This window comes from Orycteropus afer, unplaced genomic scaffold (genome assembly GCF_000298275.1).
Source record: "Orycteropus afer afer isolate SDZICR_OR568_19922 unplaced genomic scaffold, OryAfe1.0 scaffold00041, whole genome shotgun sequence".
Lineage (NCBI taxonomy): Eukaryota > Metazoa > Chordata > Mammalia > Tubulidentata > Orycteropodidae > Orycteropus > Orycteropus afer.
In genome coordinates, this window is record NW_006921628.1 from 8,744,113 (window position 1) to 8,770,225 (window position 26,113).

General features: G+C 46.2%; 1 protein-coding gene across 1 annotated transcript; it reads right to left on the minus strand.

Annotated features, from left to right (window-relative positions):
- Positions 1-327: 327 nt before the first annotated feature.
- FAM107A (family with sequence similarity 107 member A) lies at positions 328-24,583 on the minus strand. The gene is made up of 4 exons (XM_007937304.1): positions 24,505-24,583; positions 3,878-4,052; positions 932-1,088; positions 328-435 (listed from the first exon to the last, which is right to left on the minus strand). The coding sequence occupies exons 1-4, from the start codon at positions 24,581-24,583 to the stop codon at positions 328-330; spliced, it is 519 nt and encodes a 172-aa protein (XP_007935495.1).
- Positions 24,584-26,113: the final 1,530 nt, after the last annotated feature.

Below are 26,113 nucleotides of genomic sequence, written 5' to 3' on the forward strand. Positions count from 1 at the left end.
CTGGGAAGGCCTGGGAAACTGGGCTACTAGGTTAAAAAAAGAAAAAAGAATCTCAGCAGGGCTCAGTGTTCCCTTTAGGGAGAAAGAGAGATGACTTGGTGATAGTTTTCCTGGCAGTAGCTTCCTCTTGGACCAGGAGGGGTGGGTGCTGAGAAGGAAAAGTCTAGGTGTTGAGGGTCCCCAGCCTCTCAAGGAAGGCCAGGCTCTCTGGGGTGACACATTTCTATGGGAACGAGCCTGAACATCACAGATGTCCCAAGGCCTGAAGCCTGGGGCCACCAGGTACAGCAGGGCTGGAGGTGGGTGTGGGAGCCCCTGTACGCAGCTCTACAGCACTCTCTCCTCACTCGTCAGTGTGGCAATTCTCCGCAAATTTTCCCTGACTTTAATAAATTCAGGGGCGTGATCCTCCTCCTTTTCTGGTGGTTTTTCCAGCTGAAAGAGAAACAAACAGAAGTGTGAAGTAGGTGGGGCTAGGAGGGGTTCCTATTCTCAAAAGCCACAGGGTTTGAACATAGAGTTCTTTGAGTGGGGAAACAAAGCCCAGGATTGATTTCACTACCACCCAGGTAGCTAGGGGACAGTACATGACCAAGTTCAGCATATGAAACGTAGTTCAAATAGTTTACCTCATCGGAGCTTAGGTTCCCCACCTCTAGAAAAGGAATTTCATCTGGCTCTCAGGGTAGTTGGGTGAATGAAATCAGAATGTGTGTAGTAATGAGGAAACTAAAGTCCAGAGAGGGGAAGCCACCTGCCCAAAGCCAAACCGCAAAATAAGTGGCAGAGCGAAGGCTCCTGGTGGACTCCTGGTCCAGTGCTCTTTTTGTTCAACCTCCTCCCATCTGTCATCTGTGGCTATGTGCAGAGTTCCTCCCTGGACCAGGAGATGGCCAAATGGCCTTGAAGGGCCTGGGAACCTCACACCTACCTGGTTCAGCCTCTGCTGTCGTTTCAGCAGCTCCTGCTCAAAGGGGCACTGCAGTCGCTTGGCCTCCAGCTCCTCCTTCTTTTTCTTGATAAGCTGGTTGCGCCGGCGGTGCTCCAGGACACGTTGCAGTTCCGGCTTGCTGTCCACTCCAAGGCCTCTGGGGTGGGGGCAACCGTGAGGACATCCCCTTACTTCCTTCCCCACTCCCACCTTCAATCTCAGGGCTACATAGCAGTGACACCAACCTACACCATTATCTCGTGCGACCCTCCTGGCAGCCCTGCCCATTTACAGAGAAGGGAAACGAGGCTTCTCGGGCTTAAGACGCTAGTCCAAATCTCTGCTACTGAAGGTGCTGAATGAAGACGTGAATCCGGGCCTGTCTGACTGCAGAGACTAGGTTTTATATTATTTGTGGAGGTTTTCTTAGGATAAGCTTCTCACCGTAGAATTGCTGGGTCAGGCTCTTTAAAACCTTTGGATACATATTTCCATCTATTCTCTAGAAAGGTCATCCAATTTATACTTCTGTCCACAGTGTACAAGCGCTTTTGTTTCTCTCCACTGCCACAAGCCAATCTCTGTATCTTTGAGGATCTGCTAGGCAAGAAATACCTGATTTTCTGGGTGGACAGGCTGAACTATTAGGTATGTCTATGAAGTGGGGAGTGTACCCAAGACCATGTATAGGGTTGGCAAACAATGGTCCTATAAGTGTATTTGTATGATCTGAATTCCCAGGTGTATAGTAGAGCTGACAAGGGACAAGGTTGTAGTCACTTCTTGGTCACAGCCAGCTACCCAGAGGGACTGAGAAGTTGAACCAAAAAGTTGGACCATGGTCACAGGGGACATCAGGCTTGGTTGGCATGGCATACTACACAATACCTTGTTCTACCTCCTGCTTTGGTGAGTAGTGACTGGGATCTTAAAGGCTTGCAGGCAGCCATCTAGATGCAACAAAAGGTCTCTCCTCGTCCAGAGCAAAGAAGAATGAAGACAACCAAAGATTCATGGAAACAATTAGTCCTAGCGCCTGGTACACCATGCGACCCACAGCCTGTACAACTATGAGACCAGAAGAAGAGGGTGCCTGGCTACCAATGTCAACCACTTGGATGGGGATCTATGTAGGAGATCATGTATAGAGAGGGAGAACAATGTGGAACAAAACTCAAAATCATTTGGAAAAAAAAAGGGGGGGACCAGGTTTGCTGGTCTAATAGAGCCTGGTAGAACTGCTGAAACTATTGCTCCTAGCTGCCCTTCAGGTCTGGAATTGAACCCACACCTGTGGCTTCCAGCCAAGCAAAAGACAGGCATAGGAGTTGAACATGTACCTGAGGTAGATCCACTCCTTGGAGAGAATAATCATGGGAGAAAGAAGGGCTATTTATGCACAGGGAGACAGCTCAGGGGGCAGCGGGGAATGGAGGGATAGACACAAGGAAGAGGTAACTGTCAGGAAGAAGTGGGAGGGGAGCTGTTGCATTGTGGTGAATTGTGGTCAATGTCATGAGACAAAGTATATGTGAACTGCTGTATGGAAAGTGAATTTGCTCTGTAAATTTTCACTCAAATCACAATTAAAAAAAAAATCTGATTTTCATTTGTATCTCTTCTTAAGTCTTATGGAACAGCTTTTGATAACAGTATTTACCAGCCATTTGCATTTCTTCTTTGGTGAACTAATAACATCTATCTTTCTTTTACTTTTCCCTTATGGATTTGTAGTGGACCTACATATATTAATTTTTATCTGTTTTTCACATTGCAAATATTTTTCCATTGTTTGTCTTTTTGGCTTTTGTTTTTGATTGTGGTGATGTTTTTTGACATAAAAAGGAATGGCTCTAAAAGGTAATTGGATAAAATACCATGATATAATACTAAATGGAAAGGAAAAACAAAAACAGGATAGAAAATTGTATCTGCAGGAAGGAAAGTCTGTCACTCACAGTTGAAAAGAATGAAAATCATAACCAGCCTCAATACTGGGACCAGCCAGCAGAGGGAGGTGCGAAGACACCGCAGTCTTCATGCTAGCACTTGTGAACCAGCAATGTTGAGCATCAGGGGGAGAGCCCAGCCTCCCACTTCCCCTCTCCACATCCTGTTCAGCTATCAAGTCCCTGCCCTGTCACCATCCACATGCCTCTTGAGTCCATCTCTCTCATGCATCCCAGGGCATTGCCCTCGAGGTGCTACCACCATTCTGGGCCTCCCTGCTCCATTCATGTTTCTCCAGTATTGTACCCCAATACTCAAGCCAGAGAGCGTCCTTTCTGAAGCACTTTTCAGACCATGTGCTTCCATGGTCCACCCTTACTTTTTGGCCACACCTCACAAGCTACCTGGCCTACACTTTATAATCAACACTCCAGCTGCACTGGGCTTGCATGTGCTGTTCTTTTACACATGCTACTTTCTCTTCAGGAAGATGCTTTTCTCTGCCATCACCTGTCCACTTTCTTACCTGGTTGTCGCCTGCCCACCCTTTGGGCCTTAGCTGAGGCATCACTGTGGACCCCAGTTAGGTTCCACAGGCCCATTTACCCTCCATCAAAGCACCGGTCATACCACCATAGTTAGGCATCTGTCCCCCTCTGTGAGGGCAGGAGCTGCATCCCATTTTTTCTTGCATGCCCAGGTCTGAGCACAGTGCCCAGCACACAACAGGTGCTCAGGAAATATATGTGGAGAGCAGGCATGAAGTAGGTGATCGGTTGGGAGAATGGGGCTTTCTGGAGCCCTCCTGTTCCCAAGGGTCCACTGGGGACTTAGCCTTCAGTCTATTGGTGACAGTGTGGGGCACCCCCAGGCCTCCCCAGCCTCCAGGGGCCCTGGGAGGCTGACAGATCTGCCTTTCCTGAAGGGTGCCTTCCCAGGCTCTGGCAGGCCTGTGGAGGTGCCTGCCAGGCCCAGGTAGCCAGGCTCCACTCCTACCTTCTGTGGTTCATGAGCAGCTCTCGGTGCAGCTCCTGGTGGCTTCGGGAGGCCTTCACAGGGTTCAGTAGCTTCTTGGGTTTGATGAGCTCTGGGTTCCACTCCCGGTACTCTGGCCGGGCCATCAGGCCGCCGATATCTGCCCGCTCCCTCTGGATCTCAGAGTACATCGAGGCTGTGGAGATGGGCAGAGGACGTGGTCAAGAGCTTAGCCCAGAATCCCACCATTCCTGTAAGGCACTGTTACTGAGTGGCCCTGAGAAAGCTACCTGACTTTCTGAGCCTTAGTTTCCTTGTCTGTAAATGGAAATGATACCTGAATCTACACACAGGGTTGTAAAGACTGCAGATAATATTGTAAAATATATGAGGTATAGAGGTAAAGTGATAATGGATTATAAAATATGAGTTGACACCTGTATGCATTCTGAGCCTAACTGCAGATAACCATCTCTACACCTCCCCACTATAAAAGGCATTAGGAGTCGTGGTAGCACAGTGGTTAAGTGCTGGTCTGGTAACTGAAAGGTCAGCAGTTTGAACTTACCAGCTGCTCCATAGGAGACAGACATGGCAATCTGCTTCTGTAGAGATAACAGCCTTGGAAACATTATGAGTAAGTTCTACTTTGTCCTATAGGGTTGCTATAAGTCTGAATTGGCTTGACAACAGGTTTGATTTGGTTTTGGATACAAATATAAGGAATACAAGAATAAAAATACAGGGAATTATGTTTGAGATTCTGTTTTCCAATGAGCTTATACAGAAAAAGAAAAGTTATTTAAAAAGTGTAATGTGTACTTGTTAAAGGAGAATTTGGATAAATGCAGTGATAAAAAGTATTCCCCTTTATTGTCCAGCTTCCCTATCCATAGTTCCAAATTCCCTCACTGACATTTCCCTTTTTCTAGATCAAAGAGGAGAATATAAAATCCTGGGACTGCTGTGTCCTTAAAAGAACAGTTGTTATCTTTTATGCAGCTTCCTGGCTTCTTCTCAACGACCACAGCAGCTTGGAATTTACCAACATTCTTCAAAACTTGGACAGAAGGGCTCCCTCCTATACAAGCTTTCTCCATTTATCTTTAAAATACCCAAAAAGGAAGTATCAGAGAGGAAAAAAAAACCACTTCTTAAAAGAAAAAGTCTCAAGGGGGTGGACACTGCCTGGCTGTTAGCTGCTTACAGTAAATACAGTGGCAATGTAGGCATTGGCTTTGCTCCTTTCAGGAATCCAGCTGTTCTGAGGTTGTTCTGAGGTTTGGGCCGTAAGAGGCCAGGCACTGGCAGTGTCTGGTATTTCATAGTTATTCAATCATATTTGTTGGTAATTGACAACAAAGCTTTTGAGGTTCAGAAGAGGAAACCAAGACTCAGAGAGGTTAGTCTTAGGGAATGAGTGCCCTAAGTCACATGGTTTCCACGTGGTGACTGAGTGGACATATTCCCCATTTCCACACACCAGACTTTACCTCCTTGGTCAGGCCTGGCTTAGGCAAGGGCCAGATTGTCCCCTTGGGATGGCCACATGTTGTTTGTGTACAGACTGTCACTTCTTTCCCCCACTTGGAAGAGAATGGAAACCATATCCTGCCTGAATGGGATAACCAGAGATAGTGTTTTCTACAAAAACATGGATGTGAGCAACAGCTCATTAGGGACAGTAAAATACAGGAGGAGGGGGTTTTAAATTGCAACGTGACATGTCAGGGAAACATAGGCACCAAAGGGGAGACTGTAGCCACTGCAAGATGTTATTAGGAGGATTAAGTGAGACCATTTATGTAAAGGTGCTGTGTAAACTGGAACAAGTGTTAATTATTATAAGATATTTCAGATGTAGCTTAATTAAGTGAGAGCATAGAGTTACATCTGCTTTTTTTATTCTTGAATTCACGTTCTCATAACTGTTTCTGAAATGAGAATTCTTATTAACTTTCCTTTCCTCTATCTCTTTTCAAAAGGTTAAGTTTGTTTTTAGGTTATAACCTTCCTAATTCTTGGTAAGGGGCTCTGGTGGTGCAGTGGTTAAGGCAGTATACATGGCTGTGATGGTATTTGGTAATTACTTAAAAATGGACACTTGACAAAATAAATAGTTGGCTTTATCAATCCTCTCTTTTTCATTTTTGGACACGTGGGTATATTCTAGGAGCTCTGGTGGCACAGTGCCTAAGGCATTTGACTGCTAACCAGAAGGCTGGCGGTTCTTGGGAGCACCTGGATAGTGCAAACAGTGAATGTGCTCAGCTGCTAACCGAAAAGGTTGGAGGTTCAAGTCCACCCAGAGGTACCTCAGAAGAAAGGCCTGGCAGTCTGCTTCCAAAAATTCAGCCACTGAAAACCCTATGGAGCACAGTTCTACTCTGATACACCTGGGGTCACCATGAGTCAGAATTGACTCAACAGCAGCTGAAAAAAAAATATTTTCCTAATTGATAGGATCAAGTTCTCCAAGAGCCAATGAATTGGAGTGTTGTGTTTTCTGTTTGTTTGTTTGTATTTTGCTGACTGTTCTCATTACCAAGGAACTCTGGTGGCATAGTCGTTAAAGCACCCGGCAGCTAACTAGAAGTTAGTTGTTCGAATCTACCAGCTACTCCGTGGAAGAATGATGAGGCAGTCTGTTTCTGTAAAGATTTATAGCCTTGGAAACCCTGTGGGGGCAGTTCTTCTCTGTCATTTAGGGTCACTATGAGTTAGTTTGAGCTCTGGTAACCTAGTGCCTAAGGCACTTGACTGCTAACCAGAAGGCAGACGGTTCAAACCCACCAGCCACTCCTCGGAAGGAAGGTTGGGCAATCTACTTCAGTAGTGATACTGCCTCGGCAACCCAAGGAGGGGTTGCTATGAGTCAGGTCTGACTCGACAGCACATAACAACAAAAACAACATGAGTTAATTAGGCACTCTGGTAGCATAGTGCTTAAGGCACTTGACTGTTAACCAGAAGTCTGGCAGTTCAAACCCACCAGCCACTCTTCAGAAGGAAGGCTGGGTAATCTACTTCTGTAGTGATACCACCTCAGAAACCCAAGGAGGGGTCCCTATGAGTCAGGTCTGACTTGACAGCACATAACAACAACAACATGAGTTAGTTGGAATTGACTGGATGGCAGTGGGTTTGGTTTTGATTCTCATTACCAAGTCCAAGCAATCCTTATCCGAGTAATTCTTGCTACACTCTTCGCTTTGTCCACAGGCTTTCATCCTACTCAGGCCATTATCACATCACATTTAAATACCTGTTGCAGATCCTGCCTGTTTACCCTGCCTTTCTCCGCTCTGTGCCATAAACCATCCTTCCAGAGCTACACAATTTTCACCAGTCACACCATCTTTAAAAGAACCGTGGTGCCAAAGTGGTAAGTCAGGGAACAGAAATAAGTTGTATAAATTCAGGAAAGGAGAAATTTTTGCACAATTCCTCTGTAAACCTAAAACTGCTCTAAAAAAAAAAAAAAGTATATTAAAAAAATTCATCCATAAATGGTTGAGTTCCTATAATTTGCCAGGTACTTTAGTAGGTACACTTAAGGTATCGCAGGGTGAAGTGTTTGGCTGCTAACCAAAAGGTCAGTAGTTTGAAACAACCAGCCGCTCCGCAGGAGAAAAGACTTTGCAATCTGCTCCTGTAAAGGTTACAGCCTAGGCAACCTTGTGGAGCAGTTCAGCTCTACCTTCTAAGTCAGCATCAACTTGACAGTACTGGCATTGTGGTGGTAGACACCTGGGTACTAGAGGTGAACAAAACAAGCTACGTCCCTGCACTCACGGAGTTGACATTCTACTAGAGAGGCAGACAAGATACATGTACACAAACCAATAAAAATAATTACAAACTGTGACAAGTGCCATGAGGAGACAGATGGGCTATGACAGAGAAGAGCAGGAGGAACCATCGTCAGCCAGGGGCATGGGGGCCTGTCTGCAGAGGTGACATTTAATGTAAGATCTGACGGTTAAGAAGGAGCAGGAGGGGGGCTGTTTGGGACAGAAGACCAGCACATGTGGCTCATGTACCTTGAATAAGTTTGATCTGTTCAGTGAACACAAAAGCATAGTGTGGCTGGCGTGGCGTGAGTGATGGGAAGAGTATTTGGAGTGGAAAGGGCGGGTTCAAGCCTTGGAAAGATGGTGTGTGATTCATCTTAAAAAGGTCATTCTAGCAGCTCTGTGGAGAAAAACTGTCAGCAGCAAGTTTAGGGAATTCTTGTGACTTTGGTTTCTTTCACTTCCAATGGTGTCTGTCCCTCATCCATTAAAATTCAGGGGAAAAACAGTTGCCCGGACTGGCTGAGAACCTTCACTTCTCTAGCCAGCCAATGGACTGGCTGCCCTGGGACCAGGCCCCACCCTGGCAGTACCACCCAGGCTGCTGGGTCCTGCACTGACAAGAGCCTTGTTCTTGGTTTCATGCTCTGCTTTTGATGTCTTGAAATTCATTACACATTTTGAACAAGGCACCCTGAGTTTTCATTTTACCCTGGGACCTGCAAACTTAGCAATCTTGCTCCCTAGATCCATTCCATGGCCATCCCTGGCTCAAGGGTGCATTCCAGGCTTCTTCTTTTTTTATTCTCTTTCTATTTTAAGCAACATGTAGCTGTGGGTGTTGTTTCTTTTAGGCCAGGGTTGTGGAATGGGTGAGGCAGGCATGGTAAAAGACCTGGTGATTTCTTTGGCCCAGAGCTATAGTCTGAGAAACCCCTGCCTTGGCTTTCAGGGCACTAAACTCTGGACAACAACAGGTGCATCCTTTTGCATGCAGGTATGTGTGTGCTAGCATGGGGAAAGGGCTGCATGGTCCCACTTCTCCCCATCTTTTCTCTGTTTAATTAAGTTAAACAAGGCTTCCATTTATTATGACACACACAGAGTTGCCATGAGTTGGAATTGACTCGACAGTAACTGGCCAACTAGTTCCACATAGAAGAACCTCACACAGGTGCTGACACGAAGAGGCTGCTCAACAAAGCACAGGTGCTAAGCCAAGAAAACCCAGGATATCCTGGGGCAGAGATCAGGGGTTGCTTCCCAGAGCTGCTCCTGCCAGGGCTCTGAGGCTGCAGGGGTATCCTGAGAGATCTAAGATTCTTCACATTGAGGAAGTGGCCACGACGGGACAGAGAGGTAAGGTGAGCATCACACAGGGTATCTCTAAAAAGATTAACACCGTAAGGAAGAGCTGGGGAGGAGAGGAACAGGTCAATCGCAGGAGAAATTTAAGTGGCTAGTTAATATCCTTCACTGGTTGTCAAAGATATGTTGCAGTAAGTGGCATTCAGATTTGAATTTAAACCCCAGCTCTGACCCTTCTCAGTCCTTCAAGCAGGAGTCTTGAAGGCAAGTAGGCAAACTACAGCCTGGGGGCCAAATCGTCACTTTGGAATATAAACATGTCCATTTTTTACTGAGTGGCTGAGTAGGTGTGAGAGACCATCTGACCCTTTCTTTACAGAAAGCATTTGCTGAGCCCTCCTTTTGTTCTGTGGTTTCCCCTCTGTAAACAGGGATTCCAGCAGCTAACTACCTCATGGGGTTCTTAGAAAGAAGAAAATGAGAGGACATTTGCAAGGTGCTTGGCACAGGGCCTGGCATTGGATATAGTGCTCAGGACATGTTGGTGACCAGTGCTGCCATGTATAGTGAGGCAGGTGGTGCACTACACAACCCCAGGGCATCACTCCTGTAGATTAAACTACCTGGAACTGTGCCGTGTGGCCACCCCAGGTTGTTGTTATTATCAGTTACTACTGATAAATTCCATTCCTAGTCCTGGATTTGACCCTCTTTTCTTCCTCCTTAAAAATTGCACTGGTCAAATCAATGCTTCTTAACCTTGGCTACACATTGAAGTCATTGGAGGAAGTTTTAAAAAATACTAAGGCCTGGGATTAAAAATAGTTTTAAAAATACTACCCCAGGGATTCTGATTTTATTGGCCTGGGGAGGCAGGGGCAGTCTGCCCTTCAGGAGTTTTGAAAGCTTCCCAAGTGAATCCAACTCAATTTGAACCACTGAATTTTTTTTTTTTTTTTTTTTTCTTTTAAAGTTCTTTGTTTCAGCCTGAGTAACTTCAGCTGACTGTGAGTAGCAGGTGGATGTGATTCAGGTCATAGTTCTTAGCAGCTGTGTGACCTCAGGCACAGTCTATAACTTCAGGGATCCACCTCTGTACCCTCACAACACGTGAGGACTAGGTGAGCTGGTGCTGATGAAAAGCGCTGGGTACAGGGTAGAGGCACCAGTAGGTGGCAGCCAACTGAGTGCCTTGTGTGACTACATGATGGCAAATCATGCTCTTGGAATAGCCACACTGTGGGACTGGCCTTTCTGGGGTAATAAGAGGTAGAGGAGAGATTGGGAGCCCCTTGCTTGGTTCACCCTTGTTCTCCTGATGACCCAAGAGGCCCCCAGCTCCTCCTCTGAGGCACTGCAGGAAGTCACTTCCATGCCAGGCAAGGCTCAGCCAGGATCACTAACTGCTCCCAGGCCAACCTTCCCAGGATGCTAATATTAGTGGCTTTACAAGCATACATCAGCCTCCCTCGGCCCCCAGGTACAAAAAAGCAATGAGGAGACACAGAAGGGAAGTGACACTGATGGGACTCAAGTCCTGTTTCATCCTGAAAATTGGCTAAGAGACCTCAGGCTGTGTAATGCCTTTATGTGTTCTCCATTGCCTCTCCCCTCTGCAGGTGGCTCTGGTTCTATCTCTAATGGTACCAGTTATTGACAAATGACACCTAAAATAGTAAAGTGATTAAAGCAGAAGTTTGGAAGAGATAGGGTTTGAATCATGGCGTCACCTTTTCGTAGATGTGTGACTGGGGCAAGTAGCTTAATCTCCCTGGGTCCTTGTACAGTAGGGACGATAGCAACACGTACTCATGGTGCCGTCTGTCTGAAGGGGGAAATGTGATGATGTGCTTAGCCCAGTGCCTCTGAGTGATGCTCAACAGAGGCGAGCTGTAACTAACTGGGGGCCTTGTGCTGAGCAGTGGACATTTACAAAGGGTTTCCCACGCACCCTGACATAGTTTGCACAAATACCTCATTTTATCATCCCATTTTGTAGATGAGAAAACTGGGGCTGGGAGGTGAAGCTACTCATTCCAAGATATACACAGTAAATGGCCAAGTTTGTTGTTGTTATGTGCCGTCGAGTCAAACCCGATTCATAGCGACCCCTCCTTGGGTTTCCGAGGCAGTATCACTACGGAAGTAGGATTGCCCAACCTTCCTTCCGAGGAGTGGCTGGTGGGTTTGAACTGCCAGCCATCTGGTTAGCAGGCAAGTGTCTTAGCCACTATGCTACCAGAGCTCCTAATGGCCAAGCTAGGAACTTCAAACTTCAGATTCAGTGCTCTAGCATACAACTCTCTTCCAGGTACAGAGTGTCTCTCAGTTGACAATCAGGTTCACATCCCTTTTCTGTCTTTGACACTCAGGAAATCCCAATGAAGTAGAAGCACTATGAGCACATTTTGTCAGAAACTGGAGACCTGGTAACCAGAAGACAGTAAGAAATCCAGCCTCTCACTGGCAGCCCAGCCTGGCCCCAACAGCTTTGGGCTTAAGCCAGAATCCACAGGCTGTCCACAGGTTCTTCTTAGTTTAGGAGAGGACCAGCTGGTGGCTTTCCATCTGTAGGGGTAGTGGTCAGTGTTCCCTCTTCTCTGCCTTCCGCTTCTAGCTCCTGCTCTGCTCCTTATTACTGTTCAGGCTGATGAGTTCAAAATAGACCCCGGACATTATCAGTTCAGTATTTCATGAGGTAGCGGGTCAGAGGAGAAAAGAGACTTTTAAAATAACCACTTTGCAAAGGAAAAAGAGGCATTTAGTAAAAGTGACAAGCATGGTCACTGGATTTCCTGACCCCTCTGGCCTTTTTCTCCAACAAGGAAAGTGTTTTTTTTTTTTTTTTCCCCCACTGGCCAGAGACCAAGAGCAGTCTCCCAGCACCTGGACACTGATGCCCGGAAGTGCCCCTGGCATACCTGCTTTTCCACTAGGGTGCTACCTCCCCACCCCGTTAGAAAAATGACTGAAGACAAACTTCCTGAAAATTTTGCCTTGAGTCCACTGTGACCACCTGCTTTGTGAAGAGAAGGTCTGGCTGGGCATTCAGGGTTTTGGATCAATTCCATTGCAGAATCCAGGGCCAGCTATAGTTCCTGACCTGGGAGGTTTCTTGGCAAAGTTGGTAGAAAGCATCATGCAGTTGATGAGGGAACAAGGGGCAGCAGGCTAGACATTCCTGGTGGCCTACCAGTGACATGATGCTCACCATTCCACAGGCAGACGCCTCTGTGGGAAAGATCCAGACAGGTACTTAACACTGTCAGAGCTAACAGCCACTCAGAATTTGAGCCACCCAGTGACACAGGTGCTGGGTCTGCTTTGCAGCCAGGGTACCACCTGGGCTTGAGACCTGTCCAAAAAATGACAAAGCCAATGCTATAACCTCCAATTTCTGGTCTATCCCAAACTTGGCCTGTACTGCAAAGTGCTGAAGTCAAATTCACCAGAAAGGAAGGCAGCTAACAGGTACTGAGTACTTGCTCAGCACCTCACAGCCATATCTCATGAAATCCTTACAACAAAACCAAGAGAGTGGATACTATCTTTACCCCTTTCTACAGACAAAGAAACTGAGGCTCAGAGAGGTCATCTAATTTCCCCAATCACACAGCCAGGGAATGAAGGAGATAGACTCTCACCTGAGCTCTGCTGATGCCAAAACCTGTTGCTCCTCAGGTGTGCCATCCGCTGTGGCACTATGGTTATTAAGAGAGTTACCCACTGCCATCGAGTTGATTCCAACTCATAGCAACCCCCATTGGTTTTCCAAGGCTGTAAATCTTTAGGGGAAGTAGGCTGCCCCATCTTCTGTAGAGTGGCTGGTGGGTTTAAACTGCAACATTCTGGTTAGCAGTCAAATGCCTTAGGCACTGCGCCACCATAGCTCCTTATTAACAGATTTAAAGTCCCGTAATTGTGTGAAACAGACTCAAGGAAGGTCATATCATGCACAAATACAGGTTAATTTGTAGATTTAGAAGCCAGACGTCAACAAGGATATAGAATTGTATGTGGGTGCTCCCCATTTTATCTCCTATCCTTTCCCAAACCTAGGGTACCAGGAGGCACCCCACATCATTTTATAGATGAGGTAAAGCCCAGGTGCCTCAACTCAACGAGCTTGGTTTCCCTGAGCTCTATGCTTCAAAGGCTGCCCTCCCACCCACCTCCCAGAACAGCACCCAGCTCAGCAGGTGAGACAGAATAGCCATGGTCTTACTTCTTAGGCCGAGTCAAGGTGCTGGGGCGGGAACTCAGGAGCTGTACTGCTGGGTTCCTCAATCCACCGGGAAGTCCCAGACTAGCAAAAAGGGCTGCCTCCAAAGGGCGGTTTTTTAAATCCCCGGGGATTGAAGGCAGCTTTGCATTCCTGTTTATTCTGGTATCGATAAAAGGGAACTGTTACTATAGTAACCAGTTTTTCACTTGGTGTGCTGCCACTTCCACCATAGGGAACACCATGTCCAAACCACATGCTTGAAAGACACAAACACCTATTTTGTAAGATTGTTGTGGAATAAAAAACATGGCAAGCTTTGTTCTGAGTAAGGCGGCTTAGGGAGAGGAATTTCCCTTGTTTCTAATGGAAGGTGTAGGCCAGAGCGGATTCTGACACTTTGCTGAGGACAGGGGAAGCCAAGCTTCCTGCCTCAGTGCTGAATTCTTCAGAAAACGGCTCTTGGGGTGCAAGATTGGGGTGGGAGGAGAACAAAGAGGGGAGACCTATTCAGCAGTGGGTCAGTTTTTTAAAACAAGTTAGCATTATGTTTACTCCCCTAGCAAGAAAGCTGGCATCTGCCAGTTAAATGCCAGTTTGATGACCCCATGTGTGTCAGATAGAACTGTGCCCCAGAGGGTTTTCAGTGCCTGGTGTTTCAGAAGTAGGTTGCCAGGCCTTCTTTTCCGATGTCCCTCTGGTGGACCTGAGCCTCCAACTTTTCTGTTAGTAGTCAAGTGCATTAACTGCCCCATCCAGGGACTCTAGGTCAGTTCTGTCACCCATGGTCTGAACTCCATACTTGCCATTTACTCAATACCCTCATTTCACTTGAACTTGACAGTGGAGCTATACAGGAGAGAACATGATAGAGTGGAAGGTGATCCTGTGTGGGGTTAAGCAGACCGGTGTGTCAACCCTGATTCTAGCACCACCTCCCTAAGTGGCTTCTGGCAGCTACTCAATGCCTTTGACTCTCGGTTTCTTTGTTTGTCAAATGTGGAGAATAATAGGGTATTTGGGAAATGACAGAGGCAGAATGACATTATGGAAAAAACCAAAACAAAATCACTGCCATCGAGTTGGTTCTGACTCATAGCGACCCCTCCTTGGGTTTCCGAGGCAGTATCACTATGGAAGTAGATTGCTCAGTCTTCCTTCCGAGAAGTGGCTGGTGAGTTTGAACCACCAGCCTTCTGGTTAGCAGTCAAATGTCTTAGGCACTATGCCACCCGAGCTCCTGACATTGTGAAAGCAAGTGGTAAATGCTCAGCAAACATGATTTTTTTCCACAGAGAGAACTGGACTCTACATTATCTGAGCATGTAGCTCTGTGCCTGGGTGAAGCTGTGTTCCATAAACATCGGCTCAGTAAGCAAATGTGTGAATGTAAAAGTAAAGAATGACTGGCGAGGCCTGGGGCCGTCCAGGTGCCTGCAGCTAAAGGAGGCGTTCTCCTCATTCCATTATTTCAGCTTTCACTCGGAAGTTTGGAGGTGTTTTCTAGTTTCCAGCATTATGTTTATTCCCCTACCAAGGAAGCTGGCATCTACCAGTTAAAACTGGCCCTCACCCCAACCTTAGTTTCCCATGAACTAAGTTGTTGGTCAGAAGCTCTGGTAGCATAGTGCCTAAGGTACTTGACTGCTAACCAGAAGGCTGGCGGTTCAAATCCGCCAGCCACTGCTTGGAAGGAAGTTTGGGCAACCTACTTCTGTAGTAATAACACCTCAGAAACCCAAGGAGGGGTTGCTATAAGTCGGGTCCGATTCCACGGCACATAACAACAACAACAAGTTGTTGGTTGGCTATAAGGCAATCAATTATAGGACACACATCAGACGTGGATGAGCCATTAAAAAGGCATTTTTTTGCAATATCAATCTAAATTGCTTATTCATTCAACAAACATACTATGTTTCCTAGCACTGTTCCAAATGCTGAGGCTACAGTATAAATGAGGCAGACACCATCCCTGCCCTCAAGAAAGCTACAATCTAGGGGGATTTAGACCATAAATTAAGAGACAAATAAGAAAATGTCAACCTGTGATAAATGCTATGATGACAGTAAGACTGGGTGAGGTGAAAAGGAGTGACCAGGAGCTTAGGAAGGGTAGACACAGGAGATGACATTTTTGGGAGGTCTGGACAGTGAGAAGGAGTCAGTGACATGAAGCTCTTTCCACACAGGAGAGCATCCTAGAGCGAGTGGAGTGTGGAGATCCCACAGTAGGGTTGAGCTCCTTTTCACCAAACTTCAATGTGGCTGGAGTTTTGAGACTGAGGGGGAGGTAGGAGAAGGGCTGAAGAGGGGTGCGTGGGGCAGGTCCTGAGTTGTTCTGAGAGCCTAGCCCAAGCAGCCTATTCTGGAGCCACTTAAACTCACCTTCGTCCTGCAGAGAGGCTGGTGAGTTCAAACTGCTGAACTTTTTGGTTAGCAGCCAAATATTTTAACCTCTGCGCCACCAGAGCTCCTTCTTAAACTCAGAGGGTCATAAATTCTCAGGTATAAAATAACTTTTTGGAAACGCTGTGTGATCTTTTTTGCAGCTTCTTCCTAGATTGTGCTTTTCTTTAGTACTGTGAATGGTGCTTCCCACACTATGTGGCTTAATTTCTCCAAGGTCTGATGGAGCAGGACTCCAAGTAAGTTCTTGTCAAATCACTTTTTGCTGCCCCTGGTTCCTGCTCACATGTTGTCCTGCTCCTCAAATAAGTATTTTGGCATTTTTCTAAGGCACAGGAGTCTCTAAGGAGCTCTGGTGGCATAGTGCCTAAGGCATTTGACTGAATACCAGAAGGCTGGCGGTTCAGACCCACCAGCCACTCCACGGGAGGAAGATGGGGCAATCTATTCTGTAAAGATTTACTGTCTTGGAAACCCAATGGGGGTTGCTATGAGTTGGAATTGATTTGATGGCAGTGACTTTGGTTTGAGAGGAAACTCTGGGTGGTGCAAATGGTGAAGTGTTCAGCTACTAACCAAAAGGTTGGAGGCTCAAATCCACCCAGAGGTGCCTGGAGATCTACTTCTGAAAGATCACAGCCACAGAAAGCCCCATGGAGTATAGTTGTACTGTGACACACGTGGGGTCATCATGAGTTGGAATAGACTTGATAGCAACTTTTTTTTTTTAAGGTGGCTTATCTGAACTAATCCTCGTGCCCTCTGACAGCTGGAGGGATAAGAGGGATCCTGGGGCAGTGGAACTTCTTATAACTTCCACTCACTGTGTGGAGAAGACAGAATCCCATAATCTAGCTTATTCCAGAGGAGTTTGTGTGTGGGACAAATGGTCAAGTGCTCAACTAGCCAAAAAGGTAGGTGGTCAGACCCACCCAGAAACATCTCATTGACAGACCTGCTGATCTGCTCCAGAAGGTCACAGGCTTGAGAAGCCTATGGAGCAGGTCTACTCTGCACACCTGGGGCCACTGTGAGTCAGAGTTGACTCAATGGTAATTAACAACCACCACCACCGGAGGGGGAGACTCTGAGAGTCCCCACCAGCATTATTAGAAGACTCTCATGACAACCCCAGAGCAGTGAGAGCCAAGGAATCAGACAAGAATCCCCCAAGGTTGGGCGCCATTTTCCCCAGGGAGTAGGGACTCCCTGTACTTCTTCCACTAAGATTCTTTTCACAGTCCAAGTGCACGAACAAGACAGGTTCACATAACACAAGGTGCTCAGTAACAATTTTTGACGTGAAGGCACCGAAATATTGGTATCCCCGAGCTTATTACAGCACCATCTTGTCCTCTGTCTCGGTAACTATGTATAAAATCGGTGCTCACCAACAACCATTTCTCGAACCACACCCTATCAATAAGAAATTATGCTATACCCCATAATTGGACACAGCCAATAAACACATCTATTTATTGACCTAAAAGATGTTTACTACATACTTAAGGGAAAAACAAACTGTAAAACCACATGTACTATGATCCCTTTTTCTCAAGGTTCAAAAATTAGTCTATGCATACAGAACTAATCTGGGGGCACATACACTGAACTGTTAACAGAGGTCAGTTTTAGATCAATGAATACTGAATATCAGGAGCTCTGGTAGCATAGTGGCTAAGACACTTGCCTGCTAACCAGAAGGCTGGCGGTTCAAACCCACCAGCCACTCCTCGGAAGGAAGGTTGGGCAGTCCTACTTCCGTAGTGATACTGCCTCGAAAACCCAAGGAGGGGTCGCTATGAGTCAGGGCCGACTCGACGGCACATAAGAACAACAACAACATACTGAATATCATTCCTAGATATTATTTGGAATGAAAGATGAGGGAGTCTGCTGCCATAAAAGTTTACAGCCTTGGAAACCCCATGGTGCAGTTCTACTCTGTCCTATAGGCTTGCTAGGAATCAGAATTGACTCAGTGGCAGTGGGCTAGGTTTGGGTATGTAATTACTAGGCCATGCTTTTGGATTGTTGTATCAGAGCCTTTGAGGGAGGATGTAGGAATCTGGATTTTAACGTGCTCCCATGGAGATTCTTTTTATCTTTAAGAATTTGAGAACCACTGTCCTCATGGGTTAAATGATGGGCCTTTGTCTTTTGTCATTATGCTTCTGTGATATTTGTGGCTTTAAAAAATATCATATATTGCCTTGCTATCAGAAAGAAAATGGAGCTTTGGTAGCACAGTGCCTAAGGCATTTGACTGCTAACCAGAAGAGTGGCAGTTCAAACCTACTAGCCACTCTGTAGAAGGAACATGGGGCAATCTGCTTCTGTAAAGATTTACCACCTTGGAAACTGAATGGGGGTCACTGTGAATGAGGATTGACTTAATGGCAGTGGGATTTACTTATTTATTAATCAGAAGAAAAAAGCAATAAGGATTAAAAATGGGAAAAAGGGAAACCTTTTCCCACCAAATGTGGTTATGATTTATGTGTGGTTCAGTTATGTTCACTTAGAATATGAGAAGACGGAAGTCCATGGAGCAGATGCTCCTTGTGGGAGTTCACATGTGGCGATGGCAGAATTTGCTTTCATTTTACTTGAATCCACAATCAGTGCCCATGGGAGCAGCCGTCAAGGTATCAAATGATCTGGTGGTGTAGTGTCTAAGGCATTTGACTACTAACCAGAAGGCTGGCAGTTCAAACCCACAGGGAAGATCTCTACTGTCAGTAGAGATACTGCCTCAGAAACCCAAGGAGGGGTGGGTTGCTATGAGTTGGATCTGACTCAATGGCAGCGAGTTTGTTGTTGTTGTTGTTGTTATTGTATTGGGCAAATCTGCTACAAAAGATGTCTTTAAAGTGTTAAAGAGCAAAGATATCATTGTGAAGACTAACGTGTGCTTGATCCAAGCTATAATATTTTCAATAGCCTTATATACATGTGAGAGCTGGACAATGAATAAGGAAGACCCAGAAGAATTGATGCATTTGCATTGTGGTATTGGTGAAGAATATTGAATGTACCATAGACTGGTATAAGAATGAACAAATCTGTCTTGGAGGAAGTATAGCTGGAATGCTCCTTAGAAGCAAGAATGGCCAGACTTTGTCTCTTATACTTTGCTCGTATTGTCAGAAGGGAATAATACTTGGAGCAGAATATCATGCTTAGTAAAGTAAAAGGTCAGTGAAAAGGAGAAGCCTCTCAACAAGATGGACTGACACAGTGTTTATAACAGTGGGCTCAAGCATAGCAACAGTTGTGAGAATGATGCAGGACCAGGCACTGTTTTGTTCTGCTGTACAAAGGGTTGTAATGAGTTGGAACTGACTCGATGGCACCTAACAACAACAGTGGCAGAATTGAAGTCACAGCCACTGCCTGCTGCCTTGGTCTGTGTGGCTTTTCCTGGAGGCCTTTCCCTCCTCCCTAAAGGAAAGAATCTGAAATGCTAGGGTTCTTGGTATCAGAATTCCTGCCCCGAGGTGGCCAAGGGTCCCTGGAGCCTGAGCATACCCCTCCCATGCCCCTTGCTATTCCTTTGAAACCTGTTTTCTTGGGTACAGAGGAGCCAAAAGGAAGGTGATAGCAAAGTCCAGGACAGACAGCCATGAGGGGGACCTGGGGGATTCTCCTGTGTATACAGTGAGGCTTGGTGGTGTAGTGGTTAAAGATGTAGTTTGCATTCACCAGCCACTGTACAGAAGAAAGATGTGGCACTCAACTTCCATAGATTACAGCATAGTGAAGCCAGGGGGGAGTTCTACTCTGTCCTATAGGGTTGCTGTGAGTTGAAATCAGCTCAATGTTAATGGAGTTAATGGATTTGTTTTTTTTTTTTTTTGGTTTTGGGGCTTCAGTTTGCATTTAAAAAAAAAAAAAAAACTCCACAGAATGTTTTTCCTTTCATTTTTTGCCCCCCTTTCTTCAAGCCGACAGGCGCCTTGAGCAGCTTATCTGGGTCCACAAACATCAGACAAGAAGTTTCCATGGCAACTTAAAACTTCCTCCTTGGCCCTGTATTCAGTCCAAACCTCCAAGGTCTCTTTTCAAGGCCTCAATGAGATTTCTGAAAATCTGCCCACAAAATAACCTAGAATCACCCCCTCCACCAAAAACCATGCTCTGCTCAAATAACATGGTGGGGTATGGTGGGGGAGTTGTACTGGCAGAGAAACTTATCATGGGATCTGTGGAGAGATTATTAAATGCATTGAGAGTCGCTTTTACAACAAGTTTGAACGGGGAAGAATTTACTCAGTGGAGGGACTTCAAGGGTGAAAACAAAGTGTGAGGGGGTAGGGAAGAACTAAGAGTCTTATTTCAGAAAGCTGGCTCTCAACCCAGCTGCAATTAGAGATGGTTGATTTGGCCTCTTAGCTGCAGAAGGACCCTGTGGTGCCACCCTCTCTCCATTCCAGTATATTTTAACCCTTTCATGACCCATGGGACATAATATCACCTGCTAAAATTTTCAGCCTCTCAGGTCTCTTGAAAAGCTGCTATCCCAGCTGCAGTCTGTGCTGCCACCTCACAGAGACTTCTATAACTATGTGAATGTGAAGAAATGGGTGTCACTCCACTAATTCTTCCACCAGAGTCCACTTGGGACATATGTGTCCCACATAATTGTATGAAAATCTGTATTACCTCAAAAAGTTTTTCCATTCACTTCACCTTGCCTCCCATTACTGAAAACATATGGTATCAACAAAAAATTCAAAAAAGAAAATAATTTGGTCTTAAAGGGTTAATTTCCTTATAGCTGGAAAAACATGGATCTAAGGATGGGGAGAGGTGTGTGGATATGGGTGTGTAAAGGAACCTGGAGAGATCATAGTTTGTCTAGCCAGTAAACTTCTATGATTTCTGGAAGTGGGAATAGCATATAGGTAATAAAAATGGAGTCTGCCAGTTAAATGTGGATTTCACATAAACAGCAGAAAATGTTTTGGGAGATGTATGTCTCATGCAATATTTGGGATATACTTACCCTAAAAAAAACTGTTCATTTTTTATCTGAAATTCATACTTAACTGGATGTCCAGTGTTCTATCTGGCGACCCTACCCGGAATGTGGTAATAGAGGCAGGGATGGATTACCCAATAAGTGAGGTATGCAGGGGTTTCATTGTGTTTACTTACTAATTTTTCACATGTGAAATGTTCACTACAGGTTAGTAAATATAATGCAACCCCTGCATACCCTGCTTACTGCAAACTGGTGCATCCTGTTCTTACTGGCTAATCCAGCCCTGGATGGAGGCTGTCCATTGGGCTGCAGAGGAGGAGCACCATTGCTGATGCCCACAGGCACCTGAGGAAGTGTTCCTTCCAGCCAGGAATCTGGCCTGAGCTCCTGGTTGGATGCAGGTAACGAGCCTCAGCTGGATCTTTACTACATTGTGTGTAACTTACTAGGCATGGCTGAGCATCAGGTCATTCCACAAAGTGACCTTCCAGACTAGTCATTAAAAGCATGGGTTCTGGTGTCAGCCCAGATGCCATGCACTGCTGGATGGCTGTTGTTGTTGTTGTTATGTGCCATCGAGTCAGACTTGATTTATAGCGACCCCTCCTTGGGTTTCCAAGGCAGTATTACTATGAAAGTAGATTGTTCCATCTTCCTTCTGAGGAGTGGCTGGTGGGTTTGAACCGCCAGCCTTTTGGTTAGCAGTCAAGTGCCTTAGACACTATGCTACCAGAGCTCCCCATTTCATCAGTCTCAAATGGGGCAGTAGCAATACCTACCATATAAGTTCTTTTGAGGGAAAAAGAGATACAGTGTGAAAAGCCCTTTGTACAGTGCATGGCACAATATGATGGCTATTGTCTTGATAACCCATTTAAGAATATTAAATATTTTTCATCCAAGTGATAAAAGGGGAAGTAAAGGCTAGAGGCAGTATAATCTCAATAACATAAAACACAAATACAACAGCACACACAAACTGCACAGCAAAGACTGAAAGGAGACATTCCAAAATGTTACCAGTGGCTGCTTGTGGTTAGTGGGACTATAGGTAAGGCTTCCACCTCTTTATGCCCTGAAATATTTATGCTGAACAAGTATTACTTTACTATTAAGAATTTATTTTAAATAATTTAGGATGAAATTTTTCTAAAAATGTTTTACTATTTCATAGGAAGCTATTGTGAATAAAGATGGCCACCATCTTAGGCTTGATTCTAAAAGCCACTCCATGTGGGAGAGCAACAGGAGGGGTGATCACCCTTTCACCAAATGGTCCAGTTAACTCCCTACCCCAGACACTACTTATTGATTATTGTGAGAATAATGACTCCAGAAACATATGGTCTTGGGGTTCAAATCTCACTTCTACCCCTGAACCCCTGACTAGCTGTGTTTTCTTAAGCAAATCCTGTCACCTTCTCAGCCTCAGTTTTCTTGTGCTTAAAATAGGTAGTCAGTACTATTCACCTCCCTGAGAGGAGGGACATGTCTTATGTATCATTGTATCTCTGGTCTTCACATGGGATCTGGTCCATAATATCAAAAAAAAAAAGTTACTGCTGAGTTGATTCTGACACATGGCGACCCCGTGCATGTCAGAGTAGAACTGTGCTTATAGGGATTTCAATGGTTATGTTCTTTGGGAAGTAGAGTGCCAGACTTTTCTTCCAAGGCACCTCCAGGTAGTCTAGAACCACCAGTTTTTCAGTTAGTAGCCTAGTACTTCACCATTTATGCCACACAGGGACTCCTAGTGCATAACATGGCCAATAAATGTTGATTGAAAGAATAAATGAAGGAAGTCAGTGAGATGACAGTGGTACAGCTTTTGGCAGAGAACAGCAAGACCAAGTGACCCCCAATCACTTGCCAATGTTATGACTATCTCAGAAGGTCTGCAGATTCTGGCGTAGTTGGACCTGGGTTTGAATATCTTTTCTGCTTGTTTACTGGGGTTAGAAAATCCCTTAGCAAGACCTTGGGCAAGTTGTTGAAGCTGTCTGAGCCTTAGTTTTCTCCTCGGTTAAAAAGAGATGACAATTAGCAGTGACCTGGTAGGGCTGTGAGGATTGCATGAGCCAGGCACAGTACCTAGCACACAGTAAGTGCTCTTGTCAGTGAAGCACCCTGACAGAGCTCTCTGTTCCCTTCTGGGCTAGGACCTGTGTGAGGTGCAGTTACCAAAGAAGCATGGGCCTAGATGATGGACTCTGAGGTGCCTGTATTCTGAATGGGCTGGAAGCAGGGCTTTGAACAGCCCCAGATATACTGAATCAGAATCTGCATATTAACAAGCTTCCTGGTGATTCCCATGCATATGTAGGTGTTCTAATGCATAAAAGCTAAAAAAGTTACCTTTTGAGTGAAGGTCAAAGCTATGACTCCAGTCAGATTTGGGGCAGCCCCTCATCAGCTTTGTAAGAAGATAGGAACTGGGTGGTGACACGCAGAGTGCTTTGTAGGGACATCACTGGAGCTGGGATTTGTAACCAGTTCCATCAGATTATACAGCCCCTTTCTTTTTACCGACCCTGGTTCAAACACAGTGAAGACCCTCCCCTAGGACGTCACTGCCAGTCCTGAAGTCTTGGCAACTTCTTACTTTCACACTAAAGAAACCGAAGTTCTCAACCAGTAACTCGGGGCCCCAAAGCCAGGAACTCGCCTAGGCGGGGCCTGTCAAGGCGGGCATAGGGGCCGCACAGTCACTGCCGACGCGCTACCGCGGGCTCGCCCAGCTCATTGGCTCCCACTGTTCAGGTCCCAGGGAACTGTGACCGGGTGCGGATGGCTCCTTGCTTAGGGCAGAGGGTAGCTGGCCCAAGAGCCCAAGCCTCCTGACCCTTTCTAATCACATGTCCACGACTAACGACCTCGGCACCAACCCAATTTTCAACTTGCCTAAACGTCTTTGTCCAAGCACAGAATCCAGAATGAAACTGCCCCAAACGCTCACCGCGGACATTCTTTTCTTCTTTCTACATCCCTGTGTTTTCCAAGGGCGCTCTTGTGGCGTAGTGCCTAAGGCACTTGACTGCTAACCAGCAGGCTGGCTGTTCAAACCCACCAGCCACTCCTTGGAAGGCACCTTGGGCAATCTACTTCTGTAGTGATACCGCCTTGGAAACCCAAGGAGGGGTCCAAGTAGGAGTTAGGGCCGTCTCCATGGCTGTGTGTGTGTGTGTGTGATCGTATGTTACTTTTGTTTCATTTTCCTAAATCAAAAATCTCTTTTTAACCCCAAGTGGAGAATAGTATGTGCTCACTGCAAACAAGCAAAAAAGAGACATAAAGGAAAATACACCTTCATCCTATCCCCATACTCAAAAATAACCAGTGTGATTCCTTCCAAATCTTTCCTCTTTACTCCACACATATAGAAAAAAAAACAGTTGCTCTCCTTTCTGTAACTTGTTACCCCATTTTTTTTTTTTTTCTCCTAGTTTAGTGCCCCTTGGACATCGCAAAGTCCTTCACAAGAGCCATTCCTGTCTTGGCTTCCTCGCAGTGTGCTACTCATGTCGTGCCCATTTTCTGCTTTCCTGCACCCAAACTCCCAGGCACAAATGCCTTTGCGCCCTCCTAAGTCTCTGCTTGAGAAACTGGCCAGGAGGTGCAACTAGCAGGGTTTTGTAATCAAACCAACTGTGTGTGTTCTCACACATGGGAAGAAAGCATTATTTCTAAGGGTAAATGCCTAGAAAGGGAAGATAGGGAGGGGGGATAGGGGAGGGAAAAAAAAAAGGAATAAAAAATGAATGACGGGAGGAAGGAAGAATGGAAAGGAGGAAAGAACTGCGGAGAAAAGGACCAAGGTGCCAGCGTCAGACCGGCCAGGGGCTGTGCTTGGTGCACCCTCAGTGCCCTCCTTGCGCTGTCCTTGCATCCGGAGAGGTGGGAGTTGGGTCAGGTTGCCTCTACTTACCAGACCTGAGCAGCACAGCCCTGTAGAGCCCCGTGGCCTCGGCGGGCCCTCGTGCCCGCTCACTCAGCCTCTGCGCCATGCACCCCGCGCGCCTGCCTGTGGAGCCGGCACTGAAGGAGAGGAGAGCAGGCGGGAGCGAAGCCTGAGCCCGAGTGCCTCCGCGGCGGTGACGTGGGCCAGCGGCCCAAATCCTGCTGCGCATCAGGTTACGGTGGTGGCGGCAGCAGCACGGTAGGGGTGGGTGCCCAGGCTCCACGGAAGGAGGAAGGTGCCGGGGCAAGGGGAATGGCTAATATGCCTGCCTCGGCAGGGGCATGGCTGGTGTGAGTGTCTGGCATAAGGATTCCTAGCCCTGGAGTCTTAGGGCCAAGACAAGAACCTGGTTGTTCTGACGCCCAGCCTCAGTTTCTCCCCTCCGCCCCCATACTTTTCTATTTGCCTGGCCTCCAGTCTCGATGAATGCTACAAACAAGTGTGGGGCTCTTGTCACTCGTGGCGCATATCCCAGCTCCACCACTTAACTAGTTGTGTGACCTCATGAGTTAGTTAGCTAACCTTGAAAAGCCTGTTTCTTCATGTGTAAAAGGAGAATAACTATAGTACTTACCTCATGGGGTTGTGAGGTTAACAGACTTATTATATATAAAGTGCTCAGGGCCGTGGCTGGCACAGAACAAACATTATATATTGGATTTTTTTTTTTTTTTTTTTAAACATCCCAGGACATCCTGGGGTGGTGGCATTGAGAGTCAAGACTTTGCTAAGGGAAGTAGGTTAAATGTGGAGACCTGTGGGAGTCTGCAAATTGATGCACTGGTTTTGTGGAGTCCCTTTAACAGCTAGAGTTGGGATGACCAACCAAAAGAGTCTAAATTTGGAAGGGGCAAAGTCAGCTCCCATGACTGAAGATTTTGAGCATCTACTCTGGATATAATGCTGTGCTGGGGTACTTCTAAAACAAACAAACAAAAACTTAATTTACTGCCACTGAGTTGCTTCTGCCTCATAGAGAACTGGCTAGTGGGTATGAGCCTCTGATTTTCTGGTTAACAGCCAAATGTCTTATGCACTATGCCACCAGAGAAAAAGCTAATGTTTATTGTGTACTTCATGTCTATTTCTTGAATATTCAGAATCCTCAGAAGTAGGGTCTATAAGCATTACAACTGAGGCTCAGAGAGGTTAAGAGACTTCTCTGAGGTCACACAGTGTGGATATACACTCAGGTGGTTTGACCCCAGACAGACTAGAGCCGCTCTGCTCTGCTGCCCCTCTGTTATCTGATTTACCTTTGATTAGCCTGAGGGGTAGGTATTATCTCCAGTTTAGAATTTGTAATTGAGGAAATTGAGCTTCAGGGAGGTGAGAGAACTTGCCAGACTCACACAGTTGGGGAGCCAAGACCCAACCCAGTTTTCTTCCCACAAAGCTTGTGCCTCTGAAAACAGTAGACCCCTAGAGAGTTGTCCAGGTTCTTGTTTGTGTGGCTTCTGTCTAAGGCTGTGCCTCGGTGGGCCAGGGAATGTTGCGTTGCCTATTGGGGCCTTGGCATTCACAGTACCAACCCCCTTTGTCTCAGTGTCCTCTCCAGCTTAGCACCTCCTTGACT

Coding starts and splice junctions, on each gene's coding strand:
- FAM107A (XM_007937304.1), bottom strand. CDS start 24,583: ATGGCGCAGAGGCTGAGTGAGCGGGCACGAGGGCCCGCCGAGGCCACG. Junction 1,089..3,877: donor CTGCTCATGAACCACAGAAG/GTAGGAGTGGAG, acceptor CCCCCACCCCAG/AGGCCTTGGAGTGGACAGCA. Junction 436..931: donor GACAGCAGAGGCTGAACCAG/GTAGGTGTGAGG, acceptor TTTCTCTTTCAG/CTGGAAAAACCACCAGAAAA.